The following is an 18,290-nucleotide window of genomic DNA, read 5'->3' as shown; positions in this document are numbered from 1 at the left end:
AATGTCAATTTACGGACGCATCAGTACAATTGGCAATTGACTATGTTTAACGAAACTTATCGCTCCTTAATGAATCTGACCCAAATTGCCAATTGGACTGCTTGTAATATGCAAATGTTACATGCACGCATTCAGAAGGAAAGGTTTATAACTGGAGTTTATACAGGGAATTATCATCAGTGGAGAAATACTTGGAATATTAGTCAAAAACTATGGCTCCAACTATTTCCGGAACAAACTGTTTGCAATAACACCCAATGCAAAGGTTATTGGTATCAATACAATGTAACTCAAGTGAAAACTGTATGCCGATATGAAGTACTTCCGGTAATATCAATACATGGATATCATTGTGAGTGGAGAGTGGTTTGAAGCCGCAACAAATACGACTTATGACACTGATTTATGTGATAAAACTGATCAAGGGATGGTATGTACTTTACAGATGGGTCACGCTAATCCATGTTTGAGTGATAGTCAGGTAACATTATGTGATTGGAGTGTTGAGACACCACGAGACATGCTATGGCAGGTAGGGCCACAATACCTATGCGTAGCTACCATGAGACAACACCCACAGTTACCTTCAGCTCCATTCGTTGGCTGTCTTAATGATGTACACCTGTGGCATTGGAATAATCAAACGTACTATCTCACCAATTACTCCCAGGAGTCCAGATTGTCAGCGGTGCAGTGGGAGGTTTTGCGCCACCCCTGGACTGTGTCTCTGGACCGGTTCAAATGCGCATTGGACCGGTCCACAGAATTGAAGGATCTGATACAAAGACATAGGTACAATGTCACGCGGTTGTGGGTGTCCACATTAATAGCTGGGGATGAAGTGAAACATGTAGCGAGGCTAGTGCAGCAGAGTTCCGCCCATCATTGGTGGGATATTTTATCTGGAATGTCTGTAACTGCCAGGAAAACCATACTGCCACCCTTGTTTATTTTGGCGGGATGCTTAATTATATTAACCTTATGTAACGTATTCACTTGCTTGTATGTTAGACGAGCTAAAAGACAGCTTGAGAGAATAATTTTTAATCAGTGGTAGTATTATGCGAATTGCTGTGTGTGAAAGCGATGCCCCTTTTGGGCTTACCAAAATTGAGGTAATTGTGGAAAGCGGGGGACCGGATATTTATGTTTGGAATTTTCATGTTGCGGGGAATATGATGTGGGGTGAATTTGTCTGTGACACGAGGGCGGATTTACTTGAGAGGGTGCAACACGATCTGGTTAATTGGAATAACTGGGAGGGGAACATGATGAATAATGAAGATTTTATGAATTGAGGAAAATGATGTTCAGAACATCAAGAGTGGAATGTGAAAGGGTGATGGGTTTGTGTTGTTCTGAACATTCATTTCCCAGGATACGAATGTGAGAAAGGGTTTATGTTGTTCTGAATATTCACTTCCCACTGTATATCTGCTGACCTTGCCTACCAGGTGCTTGTTAAAAAATAGTAACTCTGCGTGCGAATGCCTGAGTTTCGGGGCCGGCCACCCCGTTCTCACGCTCGCACGAACAGACTGACATAAAGAGGGGTGAGCGAAAACACCGAGACGGAGTCTGCTGCGGGTTGTGATCGAACGCCCAGCCGATTGATGCGAACTCTTCCACGGGTGTTGGCTCTCCACTCTGTTGGCGTAGGTAAGAGGCTTTTTCGCTGCAATCATATATCTTGTGTGTTGATGCTTAAATAAATACGCCCTTGTTTAGGCTAAAATACCTTGATGTGTCTGTGCCATTCTGTGTGCCGACTGAACACGATCCTCTAAAAATATTCTAAAACACTTGGGTAGTGACACCACACCACACCACACCACACCGGCTAGCTACTAGCCAGCTAGCAACTAGCTGCTGGTGTGTTTTTGTTTTTGAGTTTGGAAAAGTTAAAGTGTCCCTGACATGAGTCATCAACTTTGCTTAAATATGTTATCTATTCTTTGTAATCATGTTCTACATTGTGCCATTTTTGTGTTGTGTTGCTGCTGGATGTTCACAGCATCCCGGTGATACTGTAAGCTTGTGTTCTGTTCCAAAGGAGGAACATTTAACACAGCAATGGACAAAGCAAGTGCAGAGAAGGAGAGACAGATGGACGCTCGCCTCCAGTTCTGTGCTTTGCGGTGATGATTTCAGTGATGTCTGCTATGAAGGAACACCTTCACAAGAAGCATTTGGCTTGAATGTACGCTATAAACGCATTTTGAAAAAGGATGCTATTCCACCGGTACACTAGGGGGGGGGGAAAAAAAAAGATAAGAAGAATGACGTCAAAACTGCCACAGCGACAAGTCATGTCTTGTTTACATAATGTCTTCTAAACAGTATTCCATGATAGCGACAAGGCTGTTAGGCATCATACATGTTATATAAACACCTTTTCACAGCCATGTGTGTGATTACTGTGCAATGGTGGCAAACTCTAAAATAAATCAGTCTAAAAAGACTCCTTTATGCTCATTAAGAGGCCGATTTAAAAGAATAACTGGATAAGCAACTCCAGAGTCATTTCCACTCATCATTCTGTGTTTTGACATCTCCATGTCTTAAGGCTTAAGTCCATGTTCTGCAAGCTCTCTAGTTCATCTCCGAATGTTTCTTCCTCCTTGAAAACTACTGACACATGTCTGACATCTTGGCTACAATGACAGTAAACATCCTCTGTCCCGTACGCCGCCATGTTTGTTTACCTGAGTGATAGCGCCCCGATGGCGTCACTTTAACGCGAGGTGCGGCGTTCCTTTCTATGTTGCTATATGACATCACTGCGCCCGGGAAGGAAGTTCCCACAATACTGAAAGTATTCCACGTAATCGTGAATGTACCCGTTACGACGCGCGAGAAGAGAAAAATGATAGAAAACCATCAAAACTTGTTGGAGCTTTTCGGAGGGGTTTCAATAGGTGTGTTAATTAGCTGTCTCTATTTTTTTTTTTTTTTTTACCAGTTTTTATATCTTTAGAAGGCACAGAAACGAGAAAGACTTGTGTGTCATGTCCTTTCCCTTTAAGACAGAGTACTTCTCCTTTATGTCCACCAGAGTATTGCACCTCCAAGTGAGGAAGCAAGGGCGTGAAACAGTAAGAAAGCCGAGAGTTAACGTCCAACTGACCCATCTCCATGATCTGATGAAGCTCCCGGGCACGGCAAGCTGAGCCCGACTTGCGGTAGAGACCCTCGGTGTAGAGCCCGTTCACCTCCACGTGCAGCAGCAGCAGCTCCACCACCTTGGGCACCGGGGTGGTCTTGCTGGTCAGGACGCACACGTGCACCCCGAAGTGAAGGGCACCGGGCACGCTGTCGTCCTTTTTTAAAAATTTTTTTTTACAGAAACAATGAAGCAAGCATGTAAGTGTGTGTGTGTGTGTGTGTGTGTGTGTGTGTGTGTGTGTGTTTTACCTGCAGGGCGCAGCGTGTTGAGCAGTCAGCGATGATCTTGCTCAGGCATTTCTTGTGGCATATCAACTTGCAGGCTGCAACATAAACGCTTGCATCAAGCCAGGTCCCAACACGCTCACCGGCCACAACATTAGGTACACCTGCAGCATCATTTATCATCCCGGTGCACGACTGCACCGCATCGTTTACGTGCAAAACGCAGCCACGAACCCCGTTCACCTTTATATCAGCCTGTTAGCGCGCAGCGCATTCTACAAATATCATTTAACAGTAAAACAATCAGCAGCAATTTTACAAGAATAAAGTCTAAATATTAAGGGGAAAAAAGTTGTCATCTAACCAGAAAAAGCTGTCATTGTACAAAAATAAAGTGCTATTATGACGCAAAATAGCGTCGTTTTAGTTGCATAACATTGAAATGTGACCGTTCAAGTCGTAACATTACGATGAACAAAACAACACAACAAATAAAGTTGAGGAAAAAGATATTCTAACAAGAAAAAAAGGCACTTTTACCAGAATAAACTGGTAAAATTATGAAGAAATTATTTCAGTAGCATAGAGCTGAAGTATTAAAGACAAAATATGCTTTTTTTTGGTAATATTATTAGAAACAAAGAAAACTAAACCAAGTTGTCAGTTTTGGAAAATTAGATTGGGGAAAACGTTAAAGAATAAGAATAAAGTCAAAATATGAAGAGAAAAAGTCACTCGAGCGAGAAAAAAAGTCTCAGTTTGACAAGAATAAACTGGTAATATTAAGAAGACAAAGATTCAGTTATTTTAGTATCATAGAGCTGAAATATTAAAGACAAAATATGCTTTTTTTAGTGGTAATATTATTAGAAACAAAGAAAACTAAATTATGTTGACAGTTTTTGAAAATTAGATTGGGGAAAAAGTAAAATGTTATGAAAATTTACAAAAAGAAAACTGAAATAGCTGGAAAATTGACAAGCAACAGTGGAAATGGAAAAAATTGCTGTAATTTTGTGAGAATAAAGTCAAAATATGAAGAGAAAAAGTCATTCTAACAGGAAAAAACAGTCTCACTTTTACAAAAATAAACTGGTAATATGAGGAAAAATACTTGAAATATTGAAAAAAATATGTGTTTTTCTTGTAAAATTATGAGAAACAAAGAAAACAAAATAAAGTTGTAATTTTTGGAAAATTAGGTGGTGGAAACTGTTTAAAAAACTTTACAACAAGAAAAATGAAATAGAAAATAGAAAGAGAAAATTTACAAAAAACCCCCAGCAGAAATGGAAAGAAAATAGCTGTTATTTTGTGAGAATAAAGTCAAAATATTAAGAGGAAAAAAAAAGTCATATTCTAAAGATAAAAAAGTCTCAATAAACTGGTCATATTACGAGGAAAAACATTCAGTCATTTTTGAAGCATAGAGTTGAAATAAAAACATGTTTGTTCTTTTCAGTCGGAATATTTATGAGAAACCAAGAAAACAAAATAAAGTTGTCATTTTTGGAACATTAGGTTGGGGGAAAATTCTAACACTGGAGTCAAGTAAAAATATTGTGGGAATAAAGTCAGAATATTACTCAAAGAAAATCTACTAAGATGATTTCATAATAAAGTATGTGGAAATAAAAAAACAGGAAAAAGAGATCACAGAGTGACGTTGACAGTAATAATATGCTCTTTCATCTACGTCACAAAGCTGATATGCACTTTTTAATTTGTGATACAAAATATCAAAGCATTCTTTCATTTTTCACTATGTGGCCCTCGCTGGAAAAACCTTCGGACACCCCTGATATAAACCTCCTTAGAGTAAACGCTCCAAATAACACGTTTAATGGTACAAACATAAGCTAATTAGCACCGGGTCAAAAACAACTTTTTAACCGACTTTTTAACCCCACAAGATGGCAAGGACAATTTTCACTTATTTTCTAAGCTGTTGAATTCAGTGACATTGTTGTGATTATTATTGTTGTTAACTTTTTATGCCCAAGAACTACGTGAGTGGCGTAGTGACACCTCGCCACACCACACCGGCTCGCTACTATCTCACAGCACCTCAGGCCACGAGCGAAAGGTAACGCTACATATTGGAGCTGCTGCCACTGTATACATAACTTTAACATGTTAACAATTTGACTATTTTTAATGGCACAAGCTGACATAAACAGTCTTTTCATGTTTCATGTAACAGTTAGCATGTTACCACTGCCAGTATGCTAATGTTCGCATTTAAGCCGTTTTCAGATGTATAAATTGACATAAAGAGTAAGTGCTATTATGCTAGGTGATAGCATGATAACAGCTAGCATGTTAGCATTGCTGACATGTTAAAATTAGCACGTTAGCTTTTTTGTTACTTTCAAAGTTATAAACTTGTATAAACAGTGTTTTCATTTTTAGTGTGAGCATGTCAACAGCAAGCATGTTAGCATTACTGGCATGCTAAAATGAGCATATTAGATTTTTTTTGCCGTTTTCAGATGTATACACCTACATAGACAGCCAACAGATTGCGTATCAGCATTGCTAGTATGCTAACAAAAGAAATGGGAAAAAGCAGGTGTCATTTTGTGAGAATAAAGTCCAAATATTAAGAGACTAAAAGTCATTCTAACGAGAGAATAAAGGCAAAAGGTTCAGTCGTTTTAGTAGCATAGAGATGAAATCCCGAAGACTAAATGTTTTTTCCAGTGGTAATATCATGATACAGTAAGATGATGCTTGGGCCCCCAAATGGCTAAATCCGCCCCCTGCGTCCAAGGCCTCGCTCGCTGTGCATCTGTACCTAATGGAGTGTCGTTGAAACGTACCGCTGCACATGTAGGCTTTCTCCATGCCCCAGATGTAGGAGCCACACAGGTCACATGACTGCATGATGTTCACCTGGGAGGTGCTGAAGCGGTGGCCCAGCGGGCCGTCCGGCTGTGGAGAGGAGACACCAGAATGATTTCCTGTGGTGCGACGCAACATTGTAGTCATGAGAGGGAGATACGAGTCGCCCGGCTTACGCATTTGTCCTTTTTCCGTCTTTTCTTGGTGGTCTTGGAAGCCTGCAAGAAGCCAGAGGCGGCCACAAGTCTTAATTCTCCTCTCCTCTCCTCTCCGAGCAGTCTAAGCAATGTGAGAGCAACAACCACCTTGAGCGGCTCCGACTCCAACCTCTTCACCTCGCCCCTGATGAAGCCGTCCAGCACCGACTGGAACAAGTTGACCACCAGCGATGCTTCGTTCTTCTTCTCAGGGCCGGCGAGGGAGGAGACTTTGTTGTGGTAGCCCTTCATCAGGTCCTTGTAGCCGATCTGAGGCTTCTGTGAAGCCACCACACACGTTTTAATCACAGCAAACATCTCCAGCCACGTGCACGCACACTGACCTGCATGGAGAACATGCCTTTGATGGTCTCTCTGAAGTGCACGGTGGCTTTCAGGAAGATGCTCTCCGTCTGTGACAGCTCCTTCGCTCGCAGGTCGTTCACCTGACAGGTCACATTGTGGATGAGGTGCCCACAAAATGACACGTGAACCATCAGCCTGGAGGAGTTCTACGTTTTTGGAAAGCCCAACGCCCCATCCCAACTACGTATCCCAACTACTCATTCAAATCCCAGCCATTTTTCCAAAAAGACAACCCCTTCATTTTAGACCATCTGGACTGATCTTTCAAGGCACACAGATTATTGTGTTGTATGGTTTTATAAACATGGAACCTACCAAAACAAACATTACACTCCCGTTTTCATCAGGAAAAAACAGTTTCTACCTTTTTGCGTTGTTTGGTAATCAGCAGTAGAACATAGGCACGTTTCAGGAAAATATCAGTTCCTGACTAAAAGCAGCTTTTTGTGAAAAGATACATTTCAAACATATTTTTTGCTTTGTGACAGCTCAAACATCTCAACAACTACGCCAACATAAACAACACAAATAAGGCTTGTTTTTATTTCCAAATATAACACCATCAACTATTTACAATTGTCACATATGGAACTGAATTATGTGTGCGCACGCGTGTGCATGCGTTAAAGTGTCCCTACAACGCGTAACCTTCCGCACGCTACACTCTTCCACGCTCTCTCACTTCCTCCTTCCTGCCATGTGTGATTCTTCCGTTCACGTGATCTCCTGCCGAGCTCTTACCAGATGCGCTTCTGCCACCTTGTGGCCGTTTTGATGGCTGAAAATTGCTCTGACGTGAAAGGCATTAGTGCGGAGTTGCATCATCACCTCTTTTTTGCCTCTCGTGCAAAAAAATGTAAAAGACGTAGAAATACCTTGTTGGGATTAAGCAAGGGGGTTTATAAAAACATAGAAATACGTCTTTGGTATCAAATGAGCTGATATCACAAATTAATAAAATAATACATAAGACTACGTAGAATAACATTATAATACACACTGTATTAAAGATTTCACTTTAAGCCATTTTCAGATGTATAAACTTACATAAAGAGTAAGTGCTCTCATGCTAGCTGTTAGCATGCTAACAGCTAGCATGCTAGCACTTAAACAATATGCTTATTATTGTGGTATCTTGTATCGGCTGGCGTGAGTTATGCATTTTTATAAACATGTAAACAATCGTATTTCAAATCAAGCATCATTTTTATTCATGAAAAAGTACATCATACGATGCGTGACGCCGTATTGTACATTTACATCAAGCATCGTTTCCTTGCGAAAAATAACATGCAGTATATCAAATGCAGAAATGAAATACACGCTATTATTCAATATTTTAATCAAGAATTTTGACTGAATGTAAAGCATTCTTAGTGTTGTAATATCATATTTTACCTGTATATTGCCATATGTTACTAGTAACCCCCCCCCACTGTGTTTATTTGAGGGGAGGTGTGTATTTATGCCTGGGGGCGTGACCAGCAACGTACCGTACCAGCATCACCTTCACCAACCCACAGCGTATGCAAACACACCCTTCTACCATCACAGGTACATTTAGACGCTAAAGATACTTAACAATCCCCCCCCCCCCCCCCCCCATTCATTGCTCACCTGGTTGCCTAGAAACTCGTCCAGGTTGCGTAGCTCTTTGGGATCGGTGATCTCGCGGTCCAGAGAGGCGTTCCACTGCTGGACCCGAGTGGCCCGGCTGATTTTGATGGTGGGGTTACGACTGATGCGGGCGGAGCGCTGGTCCGGCATGTGGTACACCTGAGGCGTGTACCTGGGCAAGGTGACTGGAGGTGGGGGAACCGGTTCAATGAGCAGTTACGCGGAACGACCACCAGAGGGCGGCATTACAAAACCGCACATTCTGTTTCTGAGTGAAGTTTGAAGTTGTTGGACGTACCAGCTTTATCCTGGGATAGTGTCTCACTGTGGGCGCTTAATTTAGGCGGTCGCTTTCGCAGGAATCGACTAAGAAACCAAATTCTGCAGCAAATGCAATCTCCATTCAGCAACAAAATGCAAAAAAATGACATTTTATTGTAGGTTTTTTTTTTTGTTACTTCTCAGGCGTAGTAAGATGTGATTGGTTAGATCTCTGCAGGCTGGTCTCATCATTGGAGCTGCTGGCAGGAAGGCTGTACCGAGACCCGTCCGGTTCCGCAGGGATCTAGAAGACAGGAAAATGTGTTAAAAAAGTTTCTTTTTCTTTTTTTTGTTTTCTCCACCCGACGGCAGCCACGCTCATCTCCCACCACCAGCCCGCCTCACGTAACCACAATTTCACCCTCATGCAAAGCCGTTTGGCCCGCCAGACCTCCTTCATGCACACATCTGTGCAACGATGATTACTCTGCAGCTCATTTCATGTGAACACCTGATCCTACTACTAAATTACAAACACATCACACTTCAAAGAAGTGTCATACTTGGACTGAATGCATCTGCTCCCATTCAAAATTGGTTGACAATCGCCACAACAATAATAACAATAATACACAACATTTTTTGAAAATATGTGTCAATTATATAATAATTCTACTTATTGTTATTATTTGAATGCAATGGTTCAATGTTTTTTTTTTCTTAAACTAAAAATTCAACATGGAAAATCCCAAAGAACACGCATGAACTCACGCGTACACCAGATTAGGCTGCCACCCCTTGCACTTTGACAGTTAGTCTTCTGGAAGGATGGATTCTGCAGGCGTTTGAAGGCTCCCTGACGTGATTCATCAACTTTGTTGAAATATTGTTTGTAATTATGTTCTGCATTCTTCCAGTTTTGAAAGCCAGCAGTGAATTTGCAAAAATGACATTTATAGTTGATGGCGCCAGCTAGCTCTCGCAGCTCAGTCTCGTTTCCAGAAGTGGTGTCATCGGGGTGGCGCCTCTCAGCTAAAGCAGAGTAAAGAAACGCTTCTCCAGGTAGATGGTTGACTTGGTTCAGTAGTACTCACATCAAAATGTGGTGTTGCTGCTGGATGTTCATAGCATCCAACTGATAAGTTTACGTGATAAGTCTCTTTTTTTCAAAAGAGGAGCGAAGTGCAGAGAACGAGAGACGGATGGACGCCCACCACCGGTTCTGTTCTTTGCAGTGATCATTTCACTGATGACTGCCATCAAGGAACACTTCTACAAGAAGCATTTAGATTGTAATACGCTATCAACGCATTTTGAAAAAGGATACTATTCCGCTGGTACACAAAACAAGAACCACCACTAAGTCAAAGTTGCCACAGAATAGAGTATGTCCTGTTTACATAATGTCTTCTAAACACTATTCCATGATATTCATTATATCTGTTACATAAACATCTTTTCACAGCGATATACTCCTCGGACATGCAGCCACATATACAATAGAACATGTTAAAGACCCTTTAAGCTCATTAAGAGAGAAATACTTTATTCATCTCCAGGAGAAATTCACAAAAAAGAGAAGCCAATTTAAAAAGATAATTGAAGGATAAGCAACTTCAGAATAATTTACACTTAATTTACTTTTGCGTGTTTTGAAGCCGACCAGTCTTCATCTCCATGTCTCAAGGTTTAAGTCCATGTTCTACAAGTTCTCTACTTCATCTCCAAATGTTTCTTCCTCCTCAAAGTATTGACGGATGTCTCAAACCTTGGCTATAATGGCTGTAAACATCCTCTGCGTCGTACACCGCCATGTTTGTTTTACCTGAGTGATGGCACTCCCATGGCGTCACTTCAGGAAATGAGGCTAAACTGCGAGAGCGAGCTCGTCACGATTGGCGCCATCAACTAGAAATGTCATTTTTGCGAATTTACCGTTGGCTTTCAAAAATGGAACAATGTAGAAGATAATTCCAAACAATACAGAACATATTTAAGCAAAGTTGATCAATCATGTCAGGGAGCCTTTAAACCTTGGCAGAGGTCTGCACACGTTCAGTTAAGAAAAAATCAAGTGGCAAAGACAAAATAAATGAATGAGAAATGAGCTTTAGAGGGTGCAAGAGACATTTCCTTTAGTTTTTGTAGTTTTTAGCTTCCTTCTTACGCCGTCCCAGACTGCCAAGCGCAACAAGTCAAAGACAGCATCGCAAGCGTGCATCTCCTGTGCACACACTCATGCAAGACGTGCATGCACTGCAGCGCCGGCCGAGGACGTCTCCCCTCAGTCTGTACCTTGACCTGAGATTTGAGGGCGCGGACGTCCACGCTACTGGCCGAGGTCTTCAGGGTGGGCACGTGGGGGCTCAGGGGCGGCAGCGGAAAGCTCCAATACTCGCTCTCCTTGGAGCCCGCAAAGTTAATCACCAAACCGCTGCGGGCGTAGGCTAAGCGCCGCTTGCGTTTGGGCTTCCTGCGCATGCGCACCCTGACCTGACGGAGGGGGTGGGGGGCCAGGAAAGGTGATGAAGCACAATACCGGGGTGCTGGTGTGATGTACATGACGAACCTGATGAGGAAAGTGAGAGGAGTGCTTTTCGGAGTTCTTACCTCACTGGCAGACGGTGAGCTGTCAGAGCCGGACGAGCTGACCTTGGAGAGTTCATCAGCGGACATGGACTTCCCCTGCCGCCTGCAGCCGATGGCAACATGATGAGAGTGACGCACCAGGAAGGAAGGAATGAAAGCCAGCAGTCCAACACTTACTGAAAGTCTTTCCGCCTGTGCACTTCTGGACTTGACTCATCGCTCATCCTGCCTCGCCACCTCTCGGCCTTCTCCTTAAAGCCGCGCCCGTCTTTGTAGCGCTGCAGGGAGATGGGCTTCGGGGAGCCGGCGCCGCTGTCATCGCTGTCCGCTTTGGGGTCCAAAGGAACGGAGAAGGGCCGGTTGAGGGTTGGCGGAGAACCTCGACCCTCGCGCCTCTCCCGGCTCCTGTTGCCCTTTGGTGCCGACTCACCGTTGACCGGGTCTGTCTGCTCGCTTCTGTTGGGGCTGAGCTCCACTTTGCGCTGACGCCGCAGTTCTTTCCTCGACTGGCTGTTTTGAAACAAACGCGGAACCGCAACATGTGATTTACCAGCTCCTTATTAACACGTGGTAAACGCTAGCAATGCCACTACAGCTCCTGAGATTCAAACGTGACAACATTTAGCGTTCAGAAAAGACACTGTCGCGTGGGCACGAGGCCTGGGACCACAACAAATAAATTAATTCATCACACAATAAACGAAAATAAAGCTAAAGCTAATTTTGCCAGCCTCAATATGTCAAAACGTGTTCGCCGCCTTACTGATTTCTTTTTTGTCACACGTAAATGTTTCAGATCATCAAACATATGTAAATATTAGTCAATGACAACACAACTCTACGCTTTATGCAGTTTTTATATGAAACTTTTTATTATTGAGGGAGAAAAAACATCCAAAGCTATATGGCCCTGTGTGGAAAAGTGAAGGCCCCCTAAAGCGAATAAGTGGTTGGGCCCCCTTAGCAGCAACAACTGCAATCAAGCGTTTGTGATAACTTGCAATGAGTCTCTTCCAGCGCTGGGGAAGAATGTTGGCCCACTCATCTTTGCAGAATTGTTGTCATTCAGCCACATTGGAGGCTTTTCCAGCGTCAAGCGCCTTTTTAAGGTCATGCCACAGCATCTCAATAAGATTCAGGTCAGGACTTGGACTAGACCACTCCAAAGTCTTCATCCATTCAGAGGTGGACTTGCTGGTGTGTTTTGGATCATTGTCCTGCTGCAGAACCCAAGTTGCTTTCAGCTTGAGGTCACCAACAGATGGCCGGACATTCTCCTTCAGCACAATTCATGCTTCCATTCATCACAGCAAGTCTTCCAGGTCCTGAAGACCATCACACTACCACCACCATATTTTACTCTTGCTATGATCTTTTTCTGAAACCCAGATGTAATGGGACACACACCTTCCAAAAAGTTCAACTTTTGAGTATTTTCCCAAAGGTCTTGGGGATCATCAAGATGTTTTCTGGCAAAATTGAGACGAGCCTTAATGTTGTTTTTGTTCAGCAGTGGTTTTGGTCTTGGAACTCTGCCATGCAGGCCGTTTTTGCCCAGTGTCTTTCTTATGGTGGAGTCATGAACTCTAACCTTAACTGAGGCAAGTGAGGCCTGCAGTTCTTTGGCTGTTGTTGTGGGGTCTTTTGTGACCTCTCGGATGAGTCGTGGCTGCGCTCTCGGGGTCATTTTGGTCGGCCGGCCACTCCTGGGAATGTTTACCACTGTTCCATGTTTTGGCCATTTGTGGATAATGGCTCTCAATGTGGTTGGCTGGAGTTCCAAAGCTTTAGAAATTGTTTTTTAACCTTTAAGACCTCAATAAACCTAATGTTTTAAGAGGGGGGAGGAGGGGCAATCAGTTTTTCCACACAGAGCCATGTAGGTTTGGATTTTTTTTCTCCCTTACTAATAAAAAGTTGTGTTGTCATTGACTCATATTTTAAAATTTGTTTGATGATCTGAAATATTGAAGTGTGACAAACACTTGCTCACACCCCTGTATTGCCACGTGCATGCGTGTCTTGTTGTCCTCGTCTCTCGCCTCCAAGCGTCTTGTTCTTGTAGACCCAATCCTCTCTTATCATCTCGAGTTTCTCGTGACCCCCCCTAATAAATGGTAATTGTAGCCAGCCTGTGGATTTAAAAGTGGCGTTCATCGCAAGCGAGCAATCATTCCTTTCCTAAATGTGAAGACTCATCATACATACCAAGTTGAATACATTTATTGTACTTCTAGAACATCAGGAGAACATACCTGACTCGTCCGGGTTGGCCTTTTGTAGAATTCTCATCATTGGTTAACTGGTCCAGTTTCTGCGACCTCTTCAGTGAAGTGCGCCACGCCGTTTGAATCACTGAGGCAGCTTTGCTCCGCTTCTCGGAAAACTCACGCCAACTCCTCTGAAACATCACATGCAGCAATTTAGGACCTACTGAACACTCGCAAAGTTAAAAATACACTAGGTCCCCAACTTATGAACGCAGATACGAACACAAGCCGACTGGTTTATATTTTATTTTATTTTGCCTTGTAGTGCTTAGGAATCACTCTATATACTGCTACTGTACATGCTTGACCAGTAGAGGGCACTGTGACACTGCTAATGGGACCAACAGAGGATGATTTAGACGCTGGGGAGATGCAGTGTAAAGCTAAATGGAAAGCTACATTGTACAACCCGGACAGAGCGTGTGATTAAAGTTGATGAAGAGTTAATAGGCCTGCTTAATTCTACACCACCCACAGAACACTACTTCTTTTGGAAGAGTCTAACCACCACCACCATTTGTCCTTTTTTCAATAACTCCTCCTCCTCCTCCACAACGACGTATGCTGGACCACTCCTCTTCAAAGGTAAATAACATTTATCATTACGTATTATTATATCACTTTTATTATTGTTTTTTCATTAATTATCCTGGTTAAATATTAATACTGCATCCAAACTCATATTTACATACATACACATATACTGTATATGTATACACGTACATGTAGTACCTATATCATTGGTAATATTAATTTTGATTCGACTTAAGAATGGTCGTCTGGAACCAATTGTGTTCGTTAGTTGGGGACTTAGTGTACCTACAAAAAATCATGCAAAGAAATATAAAATAGAGTAATAACCTTCCCCCAATATATTGTGTGAAGTTCAAGTGCAGGCATCATCGAAGTGATATGAATCCGCTTAAATGGACATATTTAAACATATGATGAACATCAAACTATTCAATTGAGTAGAATGTCTACTAAGTAACTGAACTGTTTGAACATAACATGTAGGGAAGCTATTCATTATTTATACCTTTCATGACACTTTTAATCGTTTCATGACAGTTTGGATGTCACATGACATACGTCGCTTTTTATTGCGCTGCGGCATCACGAAATAAAAGGCCGCTGAATAAATATAAAAGGTCGTCGGAATTATTCAATTGTCTTTGTAGACTTTTCATTTATTGGGGCTGCCCGCCACTAATAAATTCAGATTGCCACAGATAGATTTGGATTTTTTCATTTTTTAAAAAGATTTGGCACGACCTGCTCGCCTTCGTTCACATACATAATAATTCGACTGTGTAGCTTCTTGTTCCAACTCTGGCCAGTAGATGGCATCAGTCTGCTTCATACCACACCTCATACGCCCCAACTAGGGATGGGCCAAATGGACCAAAAGTCATATCCCGATATATTTAGGTTGAATATCGATGTACGATATACAGCCGTCCTCAAAACTATTCATAGCCTTGTTAATATTTGAGATCTTTTATTTTTGTGATGAAATGAGTGCATTTTGTCACGTTTGTTTTTTATTTCTACGTGGCCAACAAATGAAAGAACAACAACAATACACAATTGAAGAAGAGAGAAGAGCTGGACAATATCGGCATATCGGATATTGGCAAAAAAGCCAATATCGGACATCCCTACTTATTATAGATACCTGCAATTAATTGCAAGTTAACTATGGAGCACATGCGATTAATCACGATGAAATATTTTTATGGACAGACAGCCCTAGCACAATGACGTGTAGCGTTGATGTGACTGCTACTCCTACCAAGTCTTCCACAAGAGTATTTCCAGGACAGATGGAAGTGATGAAGTGCCATTTTTGGGTGTACCACTTTGGGAATTGTACCTGTATGATGAGCGAGGCGTCCCTCTTCTGCTGGAAGTGCATCCTCATCAGACAAGCACGGAACCAGCGCTGGAGGACGATGATGTGACGCATCACTTCCTTGTTGAGGGTGTCCTGGAGCAACTGCCTCTCTTCTTCTTTAAGGAACACCTGAGCAGCAGGGGGGTTATTATGGGAGTAACAAAACAGAGCAGGAACCTCTTAGCCCTTCAATGTAACTCACCTTGGTTTTCCCGATTTGGTAGGTGCTCTGGTCCAAGCCCATTCTGGCGAGCAGCTCCGCGATGTGCTCAGGAGACTCGGTTGCCTCTTTGGGAAGCAACATTCGGAATTTTTCAACAAATTCCTGTCAGGCAGAGAATGTCACCAATATTGAAGACATAAGAGAAAATAAGACATACTAGGCATAGTATACCAGTTTATGACCTTGTAAATATACTCTTTCACATGATTAGAGCCCTCTAGACAGGGACACCCCTATAGTCACCTTTACACGCCTATTACCCAATATAGTTGACATAAGAGAAAATAAGACATATTAGGTATTATGGCCTTATAAATATGCTCTATTTTAAATATTGTTAGAGACTTCGCTACATGAAATAACACCTCACAGTCAACTTTATACTCATATTACCCAGTATAGAAGACCTAAGACAAAATAAGAGATATTAGGCATCGTGAACCTGTTTATGACCTTCTAAATATGCTTTTTAACACTGTTAGAGCCCTCTCCACATGAAATAACACCCCTATAGACACCTCTACACTCATATCACCCAATACAATAGACACAAGAGAAAATAAGACACATTAGGCATAGTAAACCTGTTTAGGACCTTTTAAATACATTTTGAACACTATTTCAGCCCACTAGACATGAAATAACACCCCTATAGTCGCCTTTAAACTCCCATTACCCAATATAGTGGACATAATGAGAGAAAATAAGACATTAATAAAAAAATCTGAGTGGCGAGGGACTACATTACGGAACATGACCTCCTGTACCTTAAAGGTGTATTTGGCAGCGTAACCCGACTTCTGGACCAGAACCATCTTCAGGATGCCAGTGTAGCGGATTTGCCGGCGCACCAGCTCATCGTCAAAGTGCAACTCTTTCTGGAAAAAAATTAAAAATGGACTTTCAGATTGATGCAACATGAAGTGGCAAATACGTGCAAGTACCTTTTCAGCGTTGGAGCGCAGGCAGAAAATAAAGAATGGCTCGGCTTGTGCCAAAGTGTCCATCAGCTTTGTGAGTGACGCCTGTGAAGAGGAGGAGTGAGCGTTTATGTTCTTCTCGCTTTTATGCAAAACAGGCAGTACTAATAATGACAACCTGAAACTGAGCGCAAACTGTGGCAGGCGTCGCATGTGGGACACGGCGGCAGGCGGACTTGTGGCTCGAGACCAGACCCACGACGTGTCTGAGGGAGCGCAAGTCCATGAGATTCTGAAAACACACAACTACATTCAATAAACACACAATAACCGGCGGGGACAGAAAACAATGGGGTTTTACAGATGTGGCAGGAGGCAACCTCCAGATGTGGTTTTTAGTAACCCCACAAGGAGGCAGTAGCTGCATGTGAAGTATCACGAGTGAGTTTATCTACCTCTGCATGCGCTTTAAAATGTTGCTACTCGGCTGCTTACGAGAAAGTCATGCGAGTGCCTTTGTTTATACTGAATTCATCAGCACAACAACACTGGTTCTCTTGCTGCTGTGGTGTGCAATGTACTTAAAATAAATGACCATGTGCTCAAAGACAGCTACTTTTCCTTTCCACTTTCTCAAGCACTCCAAATCATTACGAAAGTAAAGAAATTAAGTGGTGATACACTACCAGTCAAAGGTTTGGAGACACTTTTTGCACAACACAGCAGCAACAGAACCAATGTTCTAATAGCAGTAAGACGAAAACTGTCACCAGTCAAAAGTTTGTAGACATTTCATCATGTTATTGAATGGGAAAGTGTCTCCAAACTTTTGCCTGGTAGTGTAGAACCATTTTTGTTTTTTACTTTTATAATGATTTGGGAAAGGGGGGGGAAAAAAACACTCTTTCACCACATTATAAAGCATACTGCACAACACACCTCAACAGAACCAATGTTGTAATAGCAGTCAGGCAAAAACTGCTAAAAGTCAAAAGTTTGGAGACATTTCACCATGTCATTGAATGGGGAAGTGCCTCTAAACTTTTGACTGGTAGTGTACGCTTTACTATTTCGCTAATTAAATGCCCCGGCTATGACTGTAGCATTAACAGTAATTAAGGTAGAAAATAATGTGCAACACTTTACCTTTGGAATGACTTGCTTCTGTCGGCCGGCTCTCGTTTTCCTGCAGAAAACCCCAAACATGATGACGGGACTCCATCACGAGAACACACATTCAAACACCATTTCCTGAAAAATGTCAACTCTTTTCATGCTTCACTCACTTCCTCTTTTCGAAATTGGCAAAGATGTCCTCAAATACGTCAAGAGGATGTTCGTCAGAGCGATCGAAGGAGAAGTCCAGTGTCCAGCTGTTGCTGTGGACGTCAACAGACAGTACGCTTACTGCACGCTTTATAAGGCACACACCCCATAGTCTCGTGCGAGTTGGTGTGTCCAACATTTTGGTTACCTTGACATGATTTAGCTACACAAGTAGTGTAGTTGTACATCACAAAAAAACAAATATGCTTACATTTATACCTGTTCAAGTCTCATTCGTTGATAACATTGGCAAAAATGACTCGAGCTGAAGAGTTAGGTCCTGTCCACGCGAGAACGTTCCTGGGATTAGCAAATAGTTGCATCCAGATGGGAACGGATCACTGGGTAAAAGGCACACCGACGTGTGCCGCCGTAAACAGACATGCGGGC

The 18,290-nt window shown here is 42.3% G+C and overlaps 1 protein-coding gene across 5 annotated transcripts in view; it reads right to left on the bottom strand.

Moving 5' to 3' along the window:
- myo9b (myosin IXb) overlaps positions 1-18,290 on the bottom strand; it is a 41,085-nt gene that overhangs the window by 9,549 nt on the left and 13,246 nt on the right. For all 5 annotated transcript variants that reach the window (XM_054762350.1, XM_054762339.1, XM_054762360.1 and 2 more), the window contains exons 15-33: positions 17,861-17,953; positions 17,721-17,760; positions 16,753-16,866; positions 16,599-16,679; positions 16,422-16,532; positions 15,634-15,756; positions 15,411-15,560; positions 13,520-13,665; positions 11,442-11,774; positions 11,286-11,367; positions 8,873-8,979; positions 8,713-8,795; positions 8,415-8,599; positions 6,776-6,877; positions 6,540-6,710; positions 6,411-6,452; positions 6,213-6,324; positions 3,415-3,488; positions 3,128-3,320 (exon numbers count right to left, since the gene is read on the bottom strand). In XM_054762350.1, coding sequence (XP_054618325.1) covers positions 3,128-3,320; positions 3,415-3,488; positions 6,213-6,324; positions 6,411-6,452; positions 6,540-6,710; positions 6,776-6,877; positions 8,415-8,599; positions 8,713-8,795; positions 8,873-8,979; positions 11,286-11,367; positions 11,442-11,774; positions 13,520-13,665; positions 15,411-15,560; positions 15,634-15,756; positions 16,422-16,532; positions 16,599-16,679; positions 16,753-16,866; positions 17,721-17,760; positions 17,861-17,953 — 2,342 coding nt within the window. The remainder of the gene's footprint in view (positions 1-3,127; positions 3,321-3,414; positions 3,489-6,212; positions 6,325-6,410; positions 6,453-6,539; positions 6,711-6,775; positions 6,878-8,414; positions 8,600-8,712; positions 8,796-8,872; positions 8,980-11,285; positions 11,368-11,441; positions 11,775-13,519; positions 13,666-15,410; positions 15,561-15,633; positions 15,757-16,421; positions 16,533-16,598; positions 16,680-16,752; positions 16,867-17,720; positions 17,761-17,860; positions 17,954-18,290) is intronic.

This window comes from Dunckerocampus dactyliophorus, chromosome 2 (genome assembly GCF_027744805.1).
Source record: "Dunckerocampus dactyliophorus isolate RoL2022-P2 chromosome 2, RoL_Ddac_1.1, whole genome shotgun sequence".
NCBI lineage: Eukaryota > Metazoa > Chordata > Actinopteri > Syngnathiformes > Syngnathidae > Dunckerocampus > Dunckerocampus dactyliophorus.
The sequence above is the reverse complement of the archived record's forward strand: the minus strand, read 5'-3'. Positions and strand labels throughout refer to the sequence as shown.